This window comes from Callithrix jacchus, chromosome 15, assembly GCF_049354715.1.
Source record: "Callithrix jacchus isolate 240 chromosome 15, calJac240_pri, whole genome shotgun sequence".
Taxonomy (NCBI): Eukaryota; Metazoa; Chordata; class Mammalia; order Primates; family Cebidae; genus Callithrix; species Callithrix jacchus.
In genome coordinates, this window is record NC_133516.1 from 90,981,641 (window position 1) to 91,003,847 (window position 22,207).

General features: G+C 40.8%; 2 protein-coding genes and 1 pseudogene across 20 annotated transcripts in view; 1 reads left to right on the forward strand and 2 right to left on the reverse strand.

The window, feature by feature from the left end:
- Nucleotides 1–22,207, forward strand: part of CMSS1 (cms1 ribosomal small subunit homolog) — a 390,132-nt gene that overhangs the window by 14,146 nt on the left and 353,779 nt on the right. The window contains exon 2 of one of the 14 annotated variants that reach the window (XM_054246291.2): nucleotides 14,651–14,732. The exons of the other annotated variants lie outside the window; for them this stretch is intronic. The gene's annotated coding sequence lies outside the window, so the exon portion shown is untranslated. The remainder of the gene's footprint in view (nucleotides 1–14,650; nucleotides 14,733–22,207) is intronic. 14 annotated transcript variants of the gene reach the window in all.
- LOC100396484 (uncharacterized) lies at nucleotides 454–4,022 on the reverse strand (annotated as a pseudogene).
- The window catches only part of FILIP1L (filamin A interacting protein 1 like), a 305,341-nt gene continuing 283,587 nt past the window's right edge, over nucleotides 454–22,207 (reverse strand). For all 6 annotated transcript variants that reach the window (XM_035274881.3, XM_078352207.1, XM_078352208.1 and 3 more), the window contains one exon: nucleotides 454–6,584. In XM_035274881.3, the coding sequence (XP_035130772.2) occupies nucleotides 6,393–6,584 (192 nt within the window). In that variant the 3' untranslated portion in view covers nucleotides 454–6,392. The remainder of the gene's footprint in view (nucleotides 6,585–22,207) is intronic.

Sequence of the window (22,207 nt, forward strand, 5' to 3'; positions counted from 1 at the left end):
TCATAAATGTGGAAGGCCTATACATAACTTTCATTTCCTACCTCAGATTCAATAATAATATATTATTTTGTGGTACAAATCTTTTATCTGTGCTTAATCTGATGTTCCTTAGTTGAACACTTCAGATGCATTTATAGAATTATACATTTTACTAAATATATCAGAGCTTGAAAGATAGTGTTCCCATTTTTATCAGCTTTCATAGAGTTCTTAATTGATTTTCAAATGGCTAATATTGCTTTTAAAAATTAGTTGATCAAGCTCTTAAGCTCTTATTTCTGAGTTTCTTGTTAATCTAGTTCAGACTAGACCAGGGGTCAGCAAACTTTTTTCATGTAAATTCAGATAATAAATATTTTATGTTTTGCAGGTCCCGTCATCACTGTCATAACTCAACTCTGCTATTACGGTGTAAAAGCAGCTATAGAAAATAAATATGTAACCGAGTATGGCTGTGTTTCAGTAAAACTTTATTTATAGACAACAACATCTGAATTTTATGCAATTTTCACATCACAAAATAGTCTTATTTTGATTGTTTTTCAACATTAACAGTGGGTCGAATTTGGCCTGTGAACCACAGTTTGCAAACCCTCCCCCAAATTCAAAGTCACATCCTGAATTGCATGTCACATGTCTTCAGGAGATGAAATTTGAAACAAACCCAGAGAGAATTGTGCTTTACCTTAGTTACTCCGTTACTTAGTAATTATCAGTCATATATTAGACCAGTCATGTATCTGTGAAAATCAGGTATTTGATTCTAAAAAATCTCAAGATTAATTCAGCAATCTTGAAGTTAAATAAATGAAGGACCAGGAAAAGACATTAGCTTAAAAGTATTAGGTTGTTAACATTTTTGTTACAAATAGGATTTGTTTTCACTCACTCGGATTTTTATCTGCTTACTTTAAAAAAACAAGTGAAATCACTGTAGATTACTAGGTCAGCTTCTTTTATTTTCATTGTTCTTCAGAGGCCACACTTTTGCAGAAACAGGATGTTCAAGAGGCAAGTTCTTCATATTTCAGTGTTACGTATAGGTCAGGCATTATTGTTTTGAACTCCAAATAGTATTCCTACTTTGTAGTTGTATTTGCATTTTTTTTTGTCATGCAAAGATAGTCTTTATTCACATTTAATGGAAACAGGGGTCACTATACTTGCAAGACAGGGAATAATAAAATTTTAAACTTATTTTTTAATGTAAAGCAATATCATCAGTATACCAGAATATGGAACGCTATAGTTTATTTCCTGTGGGTTACTGCAAGTATCAATTTTCCTTGACTGTGCTATTCACAACTTGGTTAAGTCCAAAAATATGAAACCAAAGTGGTAGGAAACTTAAGACTTAGTGCTGTCACTAAATGGCATACATCGAAAAGCGTCAATTCATGAGCAAAAACTGATTGAACTCACCATACCTACCTATGTGATCATTCCAGCCGTAGAGCTGTCCAGGTTACGGAGCTCCCTCCCTGTAGGAAAGGCCAGGCCTGAAAGCCAAGGCGTTTTGGATATTCTACTGTGGGCCATGAGTAAAAGGGGATTTTCTAAAGAGAAAATTTTTTTCAGTGAAGCAAGAAGAGCTGGCACCAGGAGGCTTTACGGAAAGGAAGCACTTAGATCTAACAATTATGGACACACCATTAGGGGAGTTGAAAATGTACAGCAGTAACATGTTCTACTCCAATCTCTTGTGCTACGGCTAGCAAACATGCACAAAAGACTCCTCGGGTAGTTCCCCAGTGGTCGTAGGCAGTGAAGACCTTGCCTGGGACCTAGATCTAGATCCGGAAGGTGATCTGAAGGCAGGCCTGGATCGAGACTTGGACCCGGATCAGGCTTTTGTAGCTGACTTTGATATGGAGCCTGATTCTGACGGAAGTTTTGGTTTCTATTTGAAATTGGATCTCGACGTGGACCGGGTCTCCTGATTGGTGCCAGCATTCTCACTCTCTCCCCTCGGCCTTCCCTCTGACTGGATTCAGAGTAGGGAGCGGTCAGTGTCTTCCTTTTTCTTCTTTCTGCTGCCCTCCTTGCTGCCTCGCTTTCTGCTCCTCTCACTCTTGCTTCGGCTGCCGCTGCGGCTCTCCTCCCTGCTTCTCTTCCTGCCCTTTGTCCTTGCAGTTCCTCTGGCCCCGGCTGCCGGGTTTGCTCCTGCTCGGGCTCCGACTCTGGCGGCGACTCTTCCTCTGCTCCTGGACCCTGCCTTCCTCCTGGCTCCTGCTCCACTCACACTGCCTCGCTTCTCCTCCTCCACTCTCCTCTCCAGACTCCTGCTCTGACTTCTGCTCTTACTTTTGTGCCTCCTAGGATGCCAGCTCTTGGGTTTCCTGGCATTGTCATTGTTTTGGATCTTCTCTTCAGCTTGGTCTTTGCGCTTGCTGCGGCTCTTGTCCTTGCTAGGACTCCAGCTTTTCTCCTTCTTGTTCCGAATCTGACTCCGGCTCCGGCTCTTGCTGCGGGAGCGGGAGCCCGACCTGGACGGGGGTCTGCTCTTAGAATCACTGCTTTGGCTGCTGCCACTTCGGCTCCTGCTCTTAAGGGAGTGTCTGCTTCTACAGCGAGGCCTTGAATGACGCCAGCTCCTGAAGTAGGACCGGCATCGTCTGGAACCTGGCTTGTCTTCCACTGATCAGCTTTTCTGCCATTGACTTTTCCAAAGCTCTTTTCATATAAGAATAAGATACAACTTCAATCACCGCCTTCATTTTTGCGTCCCTTGTGAGCATCCACATAAGTCACTTATCCTGCCTGACACACATAATCCTTTAGGTCTCGCCAGCTGCACCGACTTGACAAATTCTCCACAATAAGAATGTACTCTGTGCGAGTAGGAGGGCCATGTTTACCTCGGCCACTTCTATAACCGTATCCACTGCGTCCAGAGCCGTAACTGCCATCTCGCCGGGGGCCGCGGCATGCTCAACTTACTCGCTCACCACAAGGGTCTTTGCCATTCAGTTCATAAACAGCATCATCTGCATCACGCAGATCATCAGACTCCAGAAAACCATATCCGTTCTTCAGATCCACGTCCAGGATCTTCCCGTAGCCCTTAAAGAAGCGCTCCACATCGGGCTCCTGGGCCTGATAGCTCAGGTGGTCATGTGTACTTGCAGCATCCCAGCAACGTCGGTAGTGGCTGGCCCGGACCCCACCTCCTCCTTAGGCAGCGGGCAAAGCCTGTATTTTCATTTTTCTTATATTATTAATGCATAGTGCTTGAAATAAGCATGATTTTGTGTTGATAATCCTTTTGTTAAAATATAACTTTATTATTATTATTAATTATTTTGAGACAGAGTCGCTCTGTCACCAAGACTGAGTGTGTGGCACAATCTTGGCTTCCTGCACCCTCTGTCTCCCAGGTTCAAGTGATTCTCATGCCTCAGCCTCCCACGTAGCTGGGATTACAGCAGTGCACCACCACACCCAGCTAATTTTTGTATTTTTAATAGAGATGGGGTTTTGCCATGTTGACCGGACTGGTCTCAAACTCCTGGCCTCATGTGATCTGCCTGCCTCAGCCTCCAAAATGCTGGCAGGTGTGAGTCACTGTACCGAGCCAACATAACTTTGAAGTCTTTTGTCTTAATGGGATTAGAACTGCCTTACCATTGTTTCTGCTGGGTCCCATTGAAGTGTCGACATTTTTCTACCCAAATTTTTTAGTACTTTTATACTGTCTTGCCCCTCTTTTCGTGTTTCCTCTTAAACTTATGCCAGCTTTGGTAAAAATGTACTTTAGGGAGTCTCCTGACATGAGATAAAACAATTTTGAGATCTTCAACATACAGCATATTTTGTGCTCCTCTTCAGAGTAAAATTTTTCCCAAGGTATTTTGTTTTCTGGGACTATTGTTAGTGCGTGTAGTTTTTCCTGTTTTATGCTTCTTTTCAGTCTGTTTGCTTTATACTGTAGGAATTGCAGTGGGTTTTTTTCTGTTAGCATAATTACCGATGTTGCATGTCACCTGGGCATAACTACTTTTCCTAACCCTGTCGTACACCATTGCTGTCTCTTAGCATATGTTCTCACTTAATGTCTTGACTGAATGGACTTTCCTTCTTCATTTACTCATTCTCTGTTCACTCAAGATTTATCAAATACCTGTCTTATGTCAGCACAGTACTAAGCACTCCACACATATGTGTATTATTTTGTTGGTGTTACAGCTTCATCGCCCTACTTTTTTTTGGTTTTGTTTTGTTTTGTTTCCCACAAACAAGGTCTTGCTCTGTCACTCAGGCTGGAGTGCAGTGGTGCGATCATGCCCACTGGAGCCTCAGAGTCCTGGGCTCAACGATCCTCTTGCCTCTGCCTCCCAGGTAGCTAGGACTGCGGGTGTGTACCACCACCCTAGCTTTTTTTTTTTTTTTTTCTTTTTTTTTCTGAGAGACAAGGGCTTGCCAAGTTGTCCAGACTGGTCTTGAGCTCCTAGCCTCAAGCGATCCTCTCACCTTAGTCTCTCAAAGTGCTTGGGTTACTGGTGTTAGCCTCCATGCACAGTCTTCACCTTCTTTTGTAGTCCATCCCCTTCTCCTATTCTCTTCCTGCTTTCCTTTCACTTACACTTTCCTACTTCAGACGTTTAATTCGTTTGACCTCCCCTTACCACCCTCTGCCACTTGCCTGCTAATACTACTGCACACCATCCCTCTCCATGCTGCCCAGGCCTCTAGCTCCTCCTCCTCCTTGAAATTGCAGGGGCCTAGGAGTATTTGTACAGTGGCATTAGTGCAATGAGGCGGGCTTAGTTAGATAAATATGGGGAATGGCCATTCATTTGCTCTTGCTCAGCTGGTGCTATCCCAGGACAGCTGGCTAAAGCAGTCCTTAACCATGAGGATTTCTTCTGGGGGCATGCTTCCAGTTTTTAGTGAAGGATCACAAAAAATATTTAGTGTCACTTCATTGATATTTCCCCAACCTCGACTGAAGCTTTTTGAAATGTCTTTCAAAAACATTTCAAGATCTACAGGTGATGCCTGTAGATTTTGGTTTAGGGATCCGTGTTGGGATTCTCTGCTTGCATACCTCCTTAATATTGAATTAAACAAGAGAACAAAAGGTAATCAATGGTTTTTTGAACTGTCTTTTGTGTCAAAAATGCCTTATCTTAAAATGTCCCGTGTTACTCTGTCCACACTAAATTATAGGCACACCTTTCTCTCAGTTCAATGAGAGTTTTCAGTGTGGTGAAAGAAGTACCTTAGCTCGCCGCCAGGGGACTGTGTCTGCCCTTAGAGATGGCTGTTTGAGTTCGGCATTTTGTCTTAATAGTTGGGCATATTCGTAGGTTATCAGAACTGGAAGGGACCTGAGGAATTATTTCAGTTTCCTGTTTTACATATGGAAACTCAAGGCTTAGATTGATGAATGCAAAGCTTGGTGTCACATGAATGAAAATCCAGGATTGGAATTTGAGTCTCCTAACCCCAAGCTTTTGTTGAATCAACTGATTTTCTACAGTGTTTATTCAGGGAAGAGATAGGAATAAACAGTGTCCTATGAGATGACGAATTGTGTGTTTTTTCAAGCACCTGGAACAGTGCTTTTTATCTCCCTAAAAGATCTCGATGTTATTGACCTTTGATTTAGATATGCCCTGATTACTCTAACAATACCAATCTAAAGTTTTTGTTAACAGTCTAGCAATATGATTCTGAGGCCTGGATTATATAGGAGGGGAAACATACTGGGAAAATGGGTAGGAGACTAAGTGTCAGCGGTCAGGTATGCTCACTACACCAGTGATTGTCAGGTATGCCACACAAAGGACATATTCGGCTGTTGCTCACTTTTGTGATGCTTTTCCTCCTTGTAACTAAGAATTATCACTTTGTTTTTTCTCTCCTGGTCATAAAAAAATCATAGTTTTAGACCTTAAAGTATGATTTTAATTGTCACATCATCTTGATGGAAAAACCTGATTTTCTTGACTCAGATTAGGAATTTTGCTATTACCTTTTCTTAGCAAAATACAATTGATTAATCAGCCAAGTTTTGTAGAATGAAGAATTACTTCTGTATTCACTAGAAAACTCTTGAACTATTCTAGTGAATTCAGTCCTATCCCAGACTGACTCTAGATAGTCCATTTTTGGGTTAGATTATATGTAGGAGGAAGAAATGGGTAGATTTGGGTGTGAGTCTAGGCCTGTGAGTGTGTATATGTGCGTATACACATGTAGAAGTAAAATAATTGTAGATGTGCTGCGTTTTCAGGTTGATCTCCATCAGGTCCACCAATCTGAATGAACTGTCAGTTTGCTGCTTCACCATTTCATGGAGAGATGGTCCTTGGGCCTTTCATAGTGGTAATTTTAGCTTTCCAGATATTTCTGTAGATGAATATATCTGGGCAGTGCGTTGGTATGAGTTACCTTCTCCCTCCCATGTGGAGGAAAGCGTTGGAGGTTACAGTTCTTACAATGTGTAGCTTCCCACAGCCATTTTGGTAAATAGGCTTATCCAGAGGCAGTGTGGGGGCATTAGCTGAAATCTTGGTGATGCCTGTAGATTTTGGTTTAGGGATCCGTGTTGGGATTCTCTGCTTGCATACCTCCTTGATCTTGAATTAAACAAGAGAACAAAAGGTAATTAATGGTACAGTTGGTGGAGAAGCAGACATTGTTTATTACATGGAGTCAGTTTGAAGGATTTGGCTTTGAAAGCACCAGTTTCTGGGGATATATCAGATTAAAGATTGTCAGGTTGAAGAAAAAAAGTGTCAGCAAAGTAATTCTGCTGGTATGTGTTGAATGTGTGCTGTGTGCAAGGCCCTTGATACAGATAGTGTTAGAAATGGAGATGGCTAGATACTTGGCAATCACAGTGTAATATTGACATAAACAAGAGTAGTGTTCCAAATTAATCTCAACAAAGAGCCATGAGATGGCCAGAGAAAGGTTAATTTCAATTGAGATTGTCCAAGAATGCTTCATGAAGAATGTAACATTTGACTTGGGCCTTGAGACTTTTAGAAGTTTCCACAGTAAGAGTTTGATGAGATGGGCATCTCCAGTGACGATTATGGGAATAGCTTGGTAGTATGTATCAAGGACCTTATGAATCTTTTCTAGGATATAGTCCGAGAGCCAGGATATTTGATTTTAGCATTGTTTATAATGATGAAAAATGGATAGTTAAATTGATACGATGTGTTAAATGAATTACAGTATAATTATGACAGTATGCTACATTCATGATGCCTAAGCAACAGGAAAATGTTTACTTAGAAATGTTAAAAGCAGAATTTAAAACCATATACATGCTTTAATTATTCACATGTGAAGAGAAAATACTAGAAGAAAATACACCCATGCTATTGTTGGTTAACCCTGATTAGTGGACTTATACATACTTTTTATTTTTCTTACATTTTCCATGTTCTCCACCTATTTTATGGTAAGTTTGCTATTAGAAAAAGCAACACTAAATTGTTTAAGAGATAAAAAAGGAAGGAAACAACTCAGAGATCAGGGCATTTCTGTGAACAACCTTGTTATCCAAGCCATGAGAAGTGGAAGCTGCAGTCGAGGTTAGTGATGGACTAATGAAGTCTAATACTGTGACTGTAGCATCAGTAATGGCCTTCCCAAGATACGTTTCTGATGTCCCGTAACTTTACCAGGATTTAGATTGGTTCTCCAATTTAGTGTACCAAAATCTATGTTGGGATCCTTTTTAAATTGTAGATTTCTGAATCTTACTCCTATGCGTTGTAATTCATTTGTTTGTGGATATGCCCAGGAATCCACATTTTTAATAAACTCTCAGAGTGATTTCTTCGATTCAGGTGGTCAGCCTACCACACTTGGAAAAGTGCTGCTATAATTGAACTTCCTTTAGATGTAAGCTTTCTGTTTTCTTCACTTGGAACTGTGGCCTACCTGGGTATGCATAGTTCAATATTGTGAAAGGCCGGTACAGATTGGTATGAAACACAGTATTGGTGGAGCTTGTTTCTCTTGAGCAACACTGATATGTGTTGGTGAAGAACATGCAGCCTGGGATGGTGGTCACTGATAACTTTCGGACCCAGCTGCCTGAAAGTTACTGGGCTCCTAATTGTTTCTGCACCATGGATGTGCAAGCTTTTGTTTTCTAACTCTAATTTTATTACATAGTTTTTACCTCTAGGTGGCAGCAAAGGGTTGTTATTTTATTAGGACAACCTTAGTTGTCATTCACAACCCTTAAAAAAAAAAAGTGTCTTTTTTGTTTTTACTTGTATGAATTTTATGCTTGGACATGTTTCAGTAAATGAAGTATAGAGCACTAAAGTGTGTCATCTCTTGGATCATTTTTATAGAGCGTTATGTCAAATAGCTCCAAGAAAGTTTTGTCCAAATTCGGAATGCATATTGCACGAGAAATCCTTGTATATGGCTCTTTTAAGACCACACAGTGAATGTTCTACTCAGAGTTGGAGGCTTCTGGGTTTCATCAGAAAGCAGATGTCTTAGAGGAGATTAAGCAAGTTGGAAAACTCATTCATAGAAGAAAATGATTTTATTTAAATGCTTAACCCAGTTCAACATGAAGACTGGAATTTGGAATCGATTAAAAGTCTGAAGGATGTTGAGTTCAATGAGGCAGAAGAAGTGGTTCCACCTAAGGAGCAGTAGAAAGAAGAGTATATTTGTGGGATATATTAAATTCTAAAAATGTTGGTTTGTTTTATCCATAGAGTTTGAAAAGAAACCAACAATCTAGCCAGGTAGGTGGCACATGCCTGTAATCCCAGCTACTCAGGAGGCTGAGGCAGGAGAATCACTTGAACCCAGGAGGCAGAGGTTGTGGTAAGCCACGATCATGCCATTGTACTCCAGCCTGGGCAATAAGAGAGAAACTCCATCTCAAAAAAAAGTTAATTAATTAAAGAAAAAAAAAAAAGGAAAGAAACCTAGCAATCTAGCAGACTCCCTGGTTATAGCTAGTCGTTAGATGGCATTGAGTCATAATGATCAAAGGAAGTATGGACAGGTGACGTGTTTTCAGTTGTAATTAAAGTCACAAATCTATAGCCCAATTTCTACATGACTCTTGTGTTCTTTCACATTATCACGAAGGGAAAACATCTATAAAGACACCAGAACAAAATCAGCATTTATGGAGAAGCTATCAGATCTCAGACAGCTGGAGTCAGGGTGTTTCCTTTTCTCTAAATGAAATTAATTTTGTAAATGCTTTGAACTTTTGGAGCTGTATTGGCAACATATTGTGTAAGAAAGCAGTGTTTTCTCAGGAGTGGTCCTGATTCCAGGGACTGCGTCACATCTTAGCTCTAGAGGTTGAGAAGTTTAAGAGTCAGTGGGTGGATTCAGGGCTGCTTACTCCCCCTGGGGACTCAGCTGTGGAATGCTTGGCCAAGGCCATGTGTTATCAGAAAGACAGTGTTCTTGTATTTTTGTTTTTATTTCAGTGTTTAATGGGAAAGTATATAAGTAATGATGATAGATATGGTGATGAAAAGGAGGAAATGCTAAACCGAAGAAAAATATCTTTGAAATATTATTGCCTTCTTTTCTTTTGTCTTTTCTATTGTTTGACAAATCACTGCTAATTTATGATGGGGGTGGAGTGGAAATAAGAGATAATGAATCTGTCAGCTAGCCCAAAATTTCATGGTGATTTTTTGGCTTTTTTTCCTCTTGATTTTCTCAAAGCTCGCCCATTACGCAATAAAACTTTATCACTACAAGTTTTACACTTTATACAGGAAAGGGTCTTTCAAAGCGAAGCCCTTTGGTTTGATTAGCTCATTCTCATTAACCTCCTATGAGAGATCATTTCGTTTTAAATAGTGTTCTACTGCTCTGGTTTATATTAAAGCGCTGTCCAGTATCTGATGCGAAGGTTAAACTGGTGCCTTTACTCTATAATGTTTCATGGTTTGTGGTTGTACCTACTCACCTCCCAATCTCTCTTTCTGTGGAAATTATACAGTGGGCAGTAGGGGCAATCCCAGAATAAACATTGAAATCGTTTTCAAAATCCCTCCAAACCCAATTGCTCCTACTTTGTGTCAGACCTAGCATCACATGTAGAAATCTTTGTTAAAATAAACTAACCTTTAATAGTTGCTTCCTCATTTGTCCTCTTTTTATCCATCTGTGAACTTTTTTCCTTTTACCTCAGCTTTTCTTATTTTGTACCCTTTCCTCCCTCCCACCTTCTATCTCTTTCTTATTTCTTCATTGCACCCATTTAATTGTTTTAGGGATTCTCAGGCTTACGTCTTATAACAGCCTTTTGGTAGTATCTAGAGCACAAGCCAACCTTGCGTCTTCATTCCACGTTTGGCACTAACTAGCTGTGTGTCTGAGCAACCACTTCACCAACGTAAGCCTCAGTTTCCTCATTTGTAATCTTCATCTGGGGATTAAAATACCTACTTGCAGGTGTTCTTTGGGGAGTAGGGAAGTCCCTGGTCCATCTAAAGTTTCAGGTAAGTGTCAGTTGTTCCTGTTGTGATTGTTATCATCTTTTTTTTCTTATATCACTTCTTAAGATGCCTATTTCTTGGTCATAATCCTAACTTCTTTGATTGTTTTACCTTTGGTGTTTTCCTGCTTTATCTCTCAGCTTTCCCCTCTCTCCAGTTGTTTATAGGAGGTAAGGTACTAAAGGTAGGAGTTAAGGCAGCTGAGTAAGCGGCACTGATTCCTGGGCTATCCTTCTAACCCTTTGGTCCAGCAAAGGCCCCTTCCCCCGTTATTTACCCTCCTTATGTTACTTGGTCTGGTCCTTGTGACTCTATCTTTTTTTTAGAGTTCGCCTAGAGACATATTATCTGTTCTCTCCTGTTTTCATGTCTTTTGTTTGAAAAATGAAGTAGTTCTACTACATCACCTGTAAAGTCCTTTGGCCTTGACATTCTCTGATTCTGTGAAAAGAACAAACAGGCCAGCTCTGACTAACATGTGTCTCACTGGCCATGCGATCCTTTGTTGAGCACCTGCTATGAGCGCTAGTTAAGTCCTGGGTGGTGTAGGACTGTGGTTCTTAAATTTTATATACCCAGAGAGCCTGTTAGGATTCAGAAACCCTGCAGTGGGAATTAATAGGTCTGGGAATGCGAAAATCTACAAAGTCAGATGTGATTCTGATGAAAGTGATGAATGATTGCATTTTAGGAAGCATTGATATAAGTAAGGGGTTCAAAACTAAATGATAGCTGATTCTTGTTTTTGAGATGATAGTATAGGAGGCATAAGAAATAATTATAAAATGAAGCAGAATGATGTGCAGTAGTAGAATTACAGACACCAGTTTTGGAAACTCAGTGGAAAACTAAAATGTAAGGAAGGTTTTCCAAAGGAAGTGACACATGAGGGATGAGTAGGATTTTAGTATGGGGAACTAAGGAAGAGTATTCCAGCCCTACAAACAGCATGAGCAAAGGTAAGAAGGCATGTGGGAGGATGGTTAGTATGGTGTTCTGGTGAAGGTGTGGGTTATGTTCAGCCTTTCAAAGGAAGATGAAACGAAAGATTGTAGGCCATGGTAGAAGGTTTGGACCTTGGGCACTAAGCAATTTTAATTGCTGTTTTCTGGGAGGCTAGAGAATTGGCATGATCAGAATGGTATTTAAGTTGAAGGCTGGGCTGGGCGGCACAGTGGCTCACGCCTGTGATCCCAGCATTTTGGGAGGCTGAGGCTGGTGGATCACGAGGTCAATAGTTCAAGACCAACCTGGCCAATATGGTGAAACCCTGTCTCTACTAAAAAATACAAAAATTAGTTGGGCATAGTGGTGGGCACCTGTAGTCCAAGCTACTTGGAAGGCTGAGGCAGGAGAATCACTTGAACCAGGAAGGTGGAGTTTGCAGTGAGCTGAGATCACACCACTGCACTCCAGCCTGGGCAACAGAGCAAGACTCCATCTCAAAAATAAAAAAGGCGAAGTCTGGATTACAGAGGTGAGGATTGAATGTAGTAGGTTACCTATCTTACAGCACCATCTAGTCTAAGGTCTGGACTTTGGAAGTAGTAGTACAAATAAGAAGCGGGGAGGACAGAGAAAGAAATAATATGGCAGAGTGGAGGATGAGCAGAGAAGTGAAGAATAGTTTCCAAATGTTGAACCTGAGCAATGGGGAAGGTGATGAACCATCACAGAGGAGAGGCAAAGAGCTGTTCAGGAAAGACAGTATGTTGGGTTATGGGCAAATGCTAAGTTTAAAGTATGTAGTTGGGCCTTCCATGTGGAACTGTTTAGCAGAGTTGAAATTTTGGAGATGCTGCTTTGAGGATCATCATAGAGAAATTGTTGATACTATTCAACTGTCTGAGACAGTCAGGGAGAAAAATGTAATTCCCACTCAACTGCCACTCTTTTCTTCTCCCACCATAGGTACTGTTACATCCCTTTCCCAGAGCCTGAGATGACTTTTGTGGAGCCATCCACATGCCCACATTCTCTGCACAAGGCTACTTGATCTTACTGATAAGAATGTAACTAGTTCTGAGAACAGCCACCTAAGGAGGCATTTCTTCCCATAACATGAACAGCGCATAGTGATTGAATCATCATCCAGGGACTGATTGGCTTGCTGGGGGAAAGGAAATCCTGCCCCTCTCTCCCAGTAACCTGGCTGGCCCCTCAGCCATTGTGTCTGAACCAAGCAGACAGATTACATAAATTTGTACTCTCAGAAGGGTTTGCCACTCCTTGGCACAGAGCCATGCAGTAAGGACAGGATAGCCTCCCCAAAACATGTTTCCTTCCTCATTGGCAGGCTGAGAAAACTGAAATAGGGCCATAGTTGATAGGCTTGGCCCAAAAAAATAGTAATAATTGTCCATTGTTCTCCTTAATCTTCTCATTGTCCTTCTTAGAAGCTATAATCAGCAGCCTCAGAAGCATTTATATGTTTCAGAGTTTCTGTAATTAATATGTACTCTTATAATTAGAACATTTTATATGAAATAAATGGGCAGCTTATATAAATTACTATAAAACTGTTCTTCTCAGCATGATTCTACTCACTGAGTCCCTTCCTGTTGCCCTAAAGGAACTATCGTGTCTCCTGTGTGATGGATCCTTTGAGGATCTGTTGCAGTTTTTAGTTAGCTCCTGTTTATATAAAACAGTGGTTTTCTGAGGCTTCAAAAGTGACTGATCTCAGGCACAGCGAATTCAGGCAAGAACACCATGAAAAGGCATAGGAATAGAAAAATAATAACTTTTTCCTGTTAAAGAGAGAAAAAAACAAACCCAGCCAAACCACTGATTGTAAAGGATAGTGATGCATTTTTGAGGAATGACTGTGAGTTGCTTGAAGAGCGTCTGTGTTGATGTAGGTTACTGTATTGTGAGGGGACGTAGGAGCCAACTCGACAACTTCCCTTTGCAGTAGCAGTTTTTATTTGGGATGCTTCCTTGGTTTGCAGTTTTGCACTCCTGAATTTGGAGACTGACAGGTTGAACCCTAACACTTCTCCTCCTGATCTGGAAAGATGCATGGTGATTATGTTTTAAAAATGATTTTGGGAGTGCCAGTCTTTCCTTATTAAGTTACAGTATCCCTTGAGAAATAGAAATCCAAAATTAGAGGGTACCATCTGGGAAAATTTTCTGTTTCTGCAAAGGCAGATTTGCACCAAATGTGGCATAAGTTGGTGGTGCTTGTCTTTACAGTGGCTAGACCTTGATCCCTTGATTGCCTTTTCTCAAAGTCTTGGGTCATTATCAGGACCATCAAGGCAGCCACCTACTTATAAGCTTGGACGTGCGTGGTTGTGATGCTCCTTCCATGAATCGTTTTCATTCACTTGTGTTACTTTTCTTTCCCATCATCTCTGAGGCTGATCAGGTACCTCCTGCCCTGCACATATGGACTCCCTGTCCAAGCTCATTCCTCATGCTTGGCATTTGTGCCCTTTGCTTATAGAATCTTGCCTAGGGATAGAGTGGACACTGACTGCAACTTTTGTGTTTTCTGAGAACAGTCTCCTGATGAGAACATGAGCTTCTGTTTGGACTTGCTTTCTCCCATCTCCTATCCCAAGTGCTATCACCAGGTCAGTCTTCCCCATGCCTGCCCATTTGTGTGGGGCTTGGCTTCCACATTCACTATCTCATGCCCTAACAGTGGCTTCAGGGTGGCAGGTGGAGTTGAAAGGAGAGGCAAATCACTATTGGCTATGCTGATCATGGAAGGTTTCAGAAGAGGCAAGCATTGATCCAGACCTTTCAGTGTGGGTCTTACTTCACTTGACAAGAGATGAAATTTGTGTCCATGTAGAGCAGTGGGAGGAAAAAGGGGAAAGCCCTGTGTATGTTTAGTGACATTCTGAATGTTCTGGCTGAAGTGGCAGATTTGTGAGGTGGTGCACAACCTGTCTATCACCACAGATAGTGGAAAGGATCAAATTCAACTTCTAATGAATTTAAATCCCCTTGCAACTCAGTGTGTTTCCATGGAAAGAGAATGGGGCAACAGAATCAGACCTGTTTTCACTCCTCAATTTTGTGGCATTTTAACAGAATGACCTGGAACAGCTTCCTTATGTGTCAGAGTTTTAATCTACTTATCTCTAAAGTTATCATAATACCCACTTTCTAGGGTTGTTGTAAAATAAAACAGTATTATATAATGGATTTGTATTTTGCCCTCTCTTTTATAGTATGTTATCTCGCTACACAGAAGCCTTCTGTGAAGACAGAGACTTCCTAGAGCTTTATTCATGGTTCTTCACAATCTGACAGGTCTGTGCCCTTCAAGCCCTACCCTGCCTCAACCGTCTCGGCTTCATCCACATTGCACTACTCACTGTTCCTTGAAAGTTGGTTGTCTGCCTTCCTGCCTGCCCCCACACCTTCACCTTGTGGGCACCTCTTTGGAGCACCTTTTTTTCTTCTCTGTATTCTAGTCCTCCCATCCTCCAGCCCCTGCTCAATTCTCATATGGTTCTGAAGCCTGATCCCCCAAATCCCACCTGAGAGTAACCTGCTCTTCCTCTAAATTCCTGTAGTAGTTACTCTACAGTTCCTTCTCTGTGCTGAGCTCTTAACCACCTTTTAAGTTACCCATTAGCTCCTGCCTTTTATTCCAAACTTTAACACCTGCTTAGCTTAGCTGTCTACCACAACAATGAGCAATATCACATGCCTCATAAACATTTGTTAGTTCATTCTTGTAGGTAATTGGTTGAGGAATGAAGGAAGCCTGTATCCTAATAGAAGACATTAATGCCTGTGCTGGTTACAAGCTAATAATACAGAGGGAATTGCAGCTTCTCAGAGAGGACCTTTTAGAAAGATCTTAACAGTAGAGTTATCTCTTCAGTTCTTGGTATTCCTGCTGAGAACCGTTTATTTCCCTTCTTCCTGACTACATATAAGGCCAAGGTAGATGGTGTCTACACTCTATTTCTCCGAAAGGCACATGAGAAATGGAAAGCTCTAGTTGACCTGAAATTCTAGTTTAGAATTCAGGTGTCTTCGAAAGAGACAGAAGTGAAAAATACTATAATAATACAAATAGAAATGTGCAAGTATGAACATGCTCTGGGCCAGTCTGTGAAGTAAGTGGAAACAGTTATGTCATAAAACTCTTCATTGTAGGTTTTTTAAATTGCTTTGAGGCTTATGTTTAGTCAGGTTTAAGGTTCTCATCTCTAGACACCAGACAGATTTTTCATATGAGTTGTCAAATTTTTCCCACAGTTAAGTTATGTAAGAGTGGAACTGGCTTACAGAGTCACTTGGTCTGTCTCTTTAATATGGTGATTTTTAACCAGAGGGTGGTTTTACCCTCCAGGGAACATTTAGCCATGTCTGGAGACATTTTTGTCACAGTTGGGGGATGCTACATAGTGTGTAGGTAAAAGCTGGGAATGCTCCTAAACATCATACAGTACATGAACACCCCCTCCTTGCTCACAGCAAAGAGTTATTGGGCCCAAACCATTAATTGTCCTAAATTTGAAAAAAAATGCTCTAATGGGGAGAAAAGGCTAGTATGATTAGGGGTAAAATAAATTAATTCATAAAATTTGTCTTTTTCTCCCCCCAGAGACGGGCTTACTCTGTCGCCTAGGCTAGAGTGCAGTGGCACAATCTCAGCTCACTGCAACCTCCACCTCCCAGATTCAAGCAGTTCTCCTGCCTCACCCTCCCAAGTAGCTGGGATAACAGGTGCCCACCACCATGCCCAGCTAATTTTTTTGTATTTTTAGTAGAGACGGGGTTTTTACCATGTTGGCCAGGCTGGTCTTGTACTCCTGACCTCGTGATCCACCCGCTCAGCCTCCCAAAGTGCTGGGATTATGGGCCTGCGCCACCGCGCCCGGCCAATTCATAGAATCTTAGAGAAGGAACTATCTATAAGTGAAAAAAGGAGGACGAAGTTTAATTTCTGGAGGAAAAAACTGATGCAGGTTGTTGGCTTGTATATGCCCCAACCTTATTTCCCAAAAGCAATTTTCAGCGGTTTAAGGAGGGTGACAAGACTTCAGATTCGGAAGTCATTGGAAGTTAGAACCAGACGTGATCTTCAAGATCACCAGGTTCAATTCACTTATTTTACAAAGGTTAAATGCCTTGTCCAAGGCCTCACAGCTGACTAGAAAAAGCATAAACTAGAACCTAATCTATTTGCCTGCCTCCTGCTCCTTCCCCCAATCACTCCATTTAACTGAGTCTTTCTCTGTGAAGCTTTGTTAATCTGCTGTAGTATTCCTTAATCTCCAGTTTACTGGATTAAATGTCATCTGTTACTCTTGTTTCTTGTTTTGTTCCAGGTTAATAACCTCTTCAAGAGCAGTGAATCTTTCATCTCCATAATATTGGCCCTAGTAGAAAGTAAGAGGTACACAGTTTATTGTGTCATGATCAGTGGATTCATCAACTGTGTACATGTGATGCTTTGAAGAAAACATATTGCATACTAAGACACTGTACATGTCACTGAGACACAAATTTTGTTGCATAAGGATTGTTTCCACTCACTTGATTGGCAGATGGTCCAGAACATGTGCATATTTCAACATTTACATTTGGTTAATACCTTTTCAGATAAACTGGAGCTTTCCATTTCTCACATGACTTTTGGCAGAAAAAGAGTCTAGACAATCAGCCACCTTTGCCTTAATGCAAGAACAGCAGATAACTCCTTCTATTGATTAGACCTTTCTAAAAGGTCCTCTCTGAGAAGTTTCAATTCCCTCTCTATTAGCTGGTAACACAGCATGAATGTTCATTGGTAGCCTTATCTCCACCTATCCAAAAGCCTCAGGAATGGCTGAGGACAAGGTAGGCTTTGTAGGTCTGTAGAGCTTATACTTGTATATTGTCGTTGTCCAAACATGGCTAGCCTTTAAAGAGCTGAACAAAACAGAGGCACAGTCCCATCTTAAAATGGGCTAAGGACATGAATAGACAATTCTTGAAAGAAGATACACAAATGGCCAACACACATATGAAAAAATGCTCAACATCACTAATTATCAGGGAAATGCAAATCAAAACCACAGTGCGATACCACCTTACTCCTGCAAGAATGTCCATAGTCAAAAAATGAAAAAATAATAGATGTTGGCATGGATGTAGTGAAAGGGGAACACTTTTACACTGCTGGTGAAAATGTAAACTAGTACAACCAGTATGCAAAACAGAGCGGAGAATCCTTAAAGAATTGAAGGTAGATCTACCATTTGATCCAGCAATATCACTCCTGGGTATTTACCCAGAAGACAAGAAGTCATTGCACGAAAAAGATACTTGCATATGCGTGTTTATGGCAGCACAATTCGCAATTGCAAAAATATGGAACCAGCTCAATCAATCAATGAGTGGATAAAGAAAATGTGACACCCCCCACACACACACACACACGCACACGCATGCACCATGGAATACTACTCAGCCATGATAAGAAACGGAATAATGGCATTTGTAGCAACCTGGATGGAGTTGGAGACCATTATTCTAAGTGAGTAACTCAGGAATGGCAAACAAACATTGTATGTTCTCACTCGTAAGCAGGAGCTAAGCTATGAGGACACAGAGGCATAAAAATGATACAGTGGACTTTGGGGACTTGGGAGACGGAGTAGGAGGGGTGTGAGGGATAAAAGACTACACACTGGGTACAGTGTACATGGCTCAAGTGATGGTTGCACCGGAATCTTAAAAATCACCACTAAAGAATTTATTTATGTAACCAAACACCACTTTGTTCCCCAGAAGCCTATTGAAATAAATAAATAGGTTAAAAAAAAAAGTCTCAAGTAACACCTCAAATATTATACCAGGACCATTTGGCTATGAGGAGGAAGAATAACTCCCTAAATTAAGAAAACTAGTTTCAGTTTTTCAAAAAAATTGGCTCAAATAATAAGACAAATGTTATTTCTCTTGACCAACAGTTTTGTCAGTGAAATTTTAAATAATGCCACAAGTAAAAGTGATTATCCCTGGGATGGCTGACTGCAGTGCCAAAGGTTATTCCTGAATACATGTTTATGGCAGCATTCAAGTGTCAAATCTGGTATCCTCATGGAACGTTGACAGGTCTGTAAGTGCTGCCATGTAAACGGTGTTAATGCATTATCAAATTATGAAGCACTTAGAGGTGTTGGCCAGTTAACTCACTAGACTCCCTCGAGATTCCTTTCCCTACAGTGTTGCCTCTGGGGGATGCCTGCTCTGATGGTACTGATTGCCCAAAAGCTTTACCCTTCTTGATGTACCTTGAAGAATGGAAAGGGTCCATCTGCTGGAAAGGAAAGAACTTGGAGTTTAAGTAAAATGAATTTAAATGGGGTTTAAGGTTTGGGAACCTTAGTAAACTACTTGTCTTCCTTGCTCTTTCTTGTATTTGCTTCACTGTGCCATAAGGTGAATGGAGTCCTTTGTTTTGGTTCGTCTAACTGCCTTATTTAATGTGTGTTCTGGACCCTTCCCAAGAAATGCTACAGAGCTAAGTTGAGGGACTGGGATCTGAGAGAAACAGAGCTTGTAGGTGTCAGACAGCCTGCTGCAGCTCAGCCAAAGATTCAGAAATCTCTGCTTTGCTCCAGTTATAAAACTGGGAATCTTCCTACCCAATAAAATGAGAGTTTGTGTTGAGCTTTCCTTTTAAATAAAAAGAAAACATGGAGAATATGCCTTCTGTTTGTCATGCCAGCTACTAGAGGGTAGAATAGCCACACTTCCTAGGACAGGTATAATTTAAAGAGAGGGACTATGGTCAGAATACATTAGACAGTGCTTGTCAATATAATTTAAAGAGAGGGACTGTGGTCAGAATACATTAGACAGTGCTTGTCAATATAATTTTAAGAGAGGGACTGTGGTCAGAATACATTAGACAGTGCTTGTCAATACAGATGCTTTTTGACTTACGATGGGTTAAAACCACATAAACCCACTATAAGTTGAAAATATTAAAAGTTGAAATTATGTTTAATACGCCTAACCTACTGGATATCATAACTTAGCCTAGCCCACCTTAAACATCCTCAGAACACTTCCATAAATCTACAATTAGGCAAAATCATCTAGCAACACAGCACACTGTAGAGCAGGGGTCCCTAAACTCTGGGCCGCAGACTGGTAGCAGTCCCTGGCTTGTTAGGAGCTGGGCGGCACAGCAGAAGGTGAGTGGCAGGCAAGCGAGCATTACTGCCTGAGCTCTGCCTCCTGTCAGATCAGCAGTGGCATTAGTTTCTCATAGGAACACAAACCCTATTGTGAACTGCGCATGCGAGGGATCTAGGCTGAGGACTCCTTATGAGAATCTAGCTAATACCTGATGATCTGAGTGGACGGTTTCAACCCGAAACCATCCGCTCAACCCCCCAGCTGTGGAAAAATTGTCATCCATGAAACCAGTCGCTTGTGCCAAATTGGGAACTGCTGCTGTATAATATCGGCTGTTTACCCTCATGATTGAGTGGCTGACTGGGAGTTGTGGCTCGCTATCACTGCTCAGCACTGGGAGAGTATCTTACAGCATATTGCTAGCTCAGAAAATGATCAAAATGTGAAATACAGTTTTAAGGTGCAACTAACCAGGAGAAGACTTTGTTAAAATGCGCCCCCAGAGGTTCTGATTTTATAGCTCTGATTGGAACTTAGTATCAGGGATTCTCCTACAGGTATCTTGAATCTTACTTTGAGACACACTGATCTGTACGAGTGTTTGGGGCATGCATTTTTGCCTATCTTTTCTCTTGGGATTACAAGGCAGAAAGATTATTTAGAGGAAAAAAAATCTTAATAATAACAGAAACTAGGGTATAGAAAATCTAAAGTGTTGGTTAATTTAAAGGTCATTCCTTGCTTTATCTAACATGTTTCAAAGGAGACTCACTTTGTAAATATTCAGAATCAAAGAAGTTACTGAAATGTTTTTATTGGGAGTTTTACTTTGACCAGTAAAGATCACAGAATCCTTAGACTACAAATATGTAAACATTTTTGATAAAATATCCTTTCTATGACCATCTCACAGCTCCCCTAATTTTATCCTTTATGGGTGCTATGGTTTGGCTCTGTGTCCTTACCCAAATCTCCGAACTGTAATCCCCACGTGTTGAGGTGATTGGAACATGGGGCAGTTTCCTCTGCTGTTCTTGTGATTCTGAGGGAGTTTGCATGAGACCTGATGGTTTAAAAGGGCAGTTTCCCTTGCGAGCTCTCTTGCTCTCTTGCTGCCAGGTGAGATGTGCCTTGGCTTTTCTTTGCCTCCTGCCATGATTGTAAGTTTCCCGAGGCCTCCCCCAGCCACGAGAAACTGTGAGTCAATTAAACCTTTCTTCTTGATAAATTACCCAGTCTCAGGTATTCTTTATAGCAGTGTAAAAACAGACTAATAAAATGGGTGTCAAGAAGCCCCCAAGCCTAATGTCTTAGTATTGTAAAATATAGTTGTTTGGAACTCTATAGTTCCAAATAGAGTTTGTGTAATTTTATCGTGGTCTTGATTGAACAAGTATCGAGATTCTTTCATATGTGTAAAGATTCAAGTGTAGTAATGCACAATGTCCTAGGTAAGGATGACAATTTTATTTTTGTCAGTGCCCCCAGAGAGTAGTAGCATCCTTTTGGGGTAAGTTTTGTCATTGCTTTTAAATGAAAAAAAACAGGATAAAATCATTCAAATCTGTGATAGGATTCTATCATTGAAGAGTTAAAGAGACAGAGGGACTGTGAGTAAAATGAAACTTGGTTCTGAAGCCAGGACTTAGACCAATGAGAGGTTAGTATGAGTTTTTCAGATAGATGTAAAAACAGTCTATCTTCTATGAGCACTCATGGACCAAAGAATACAACCCTCCACCCCCACATATTTCATATGAAGATTTTCCAGTGTCACTTCCTCTTTTCTTCCTGGTTTTTGGGGGAGTTCTATGATTATATGTCAATGAAAAGTAAGTTCTGTAATCTTCCAATCTCTCTCTCTCTCTCTCTCTCTCTCTCTCTCTCTCTCTCTCTTTCTCACACACACACACACACACACACACACACACAAATAAGAAATGTTTTTTTTAACTTAAAGGCCAGAAATCTACAATGTATCATTTTAAGTATAATCCTATAGAAAAAAAAGATGTTTTGCAGAAATTAGGCTTCCTTTATGATGAAATTTAATTAGTGACACTTTTAATAATCTACACGTTATTAATCTGTCCCCTAAAATTTATTTTGATGTGATACAAGTTATCCTGAAGGAATCCTCCCAGTAGACGTACTTCTAAAAAAAGAGGTATTCCTTCAAGGTTTGGTAAATTTCCAGTTATGTTAGATTAACTACTTAGGAAGCCTCTATAGAGTTAAAATCTGGAACAAGTGATTAAATGAGAATTTGTACATTATAATCATGAAACACAGGACTTATGGTGTTAACTTTATTACAGAGAATTGCTGTGGCTCACATCAGAAATTAAATCCTTTCAAAATGGGTGGGCTGATGAATAGCCCAAATTTGACTTCCAAACTCTATTAGTTACGTGTGCCAAGAATGGATTTCTTCCCTCCCCCCACTGGCCCCCACCAGGACTTGGGGCAGCCAAGAGGAATCTGGGATGATAGGAATTTCTTGGCTGGTTATTTCTACCTCTTTATCTGTTTCCCCCAGTGCCACCCAAACATGTGTGTTGTTTATGCCATTATGTGACAAAGTTGGAAAGACTTTGTTCTTAAACCGTTCTGATTTCTGTAGTTCATAATTTTAT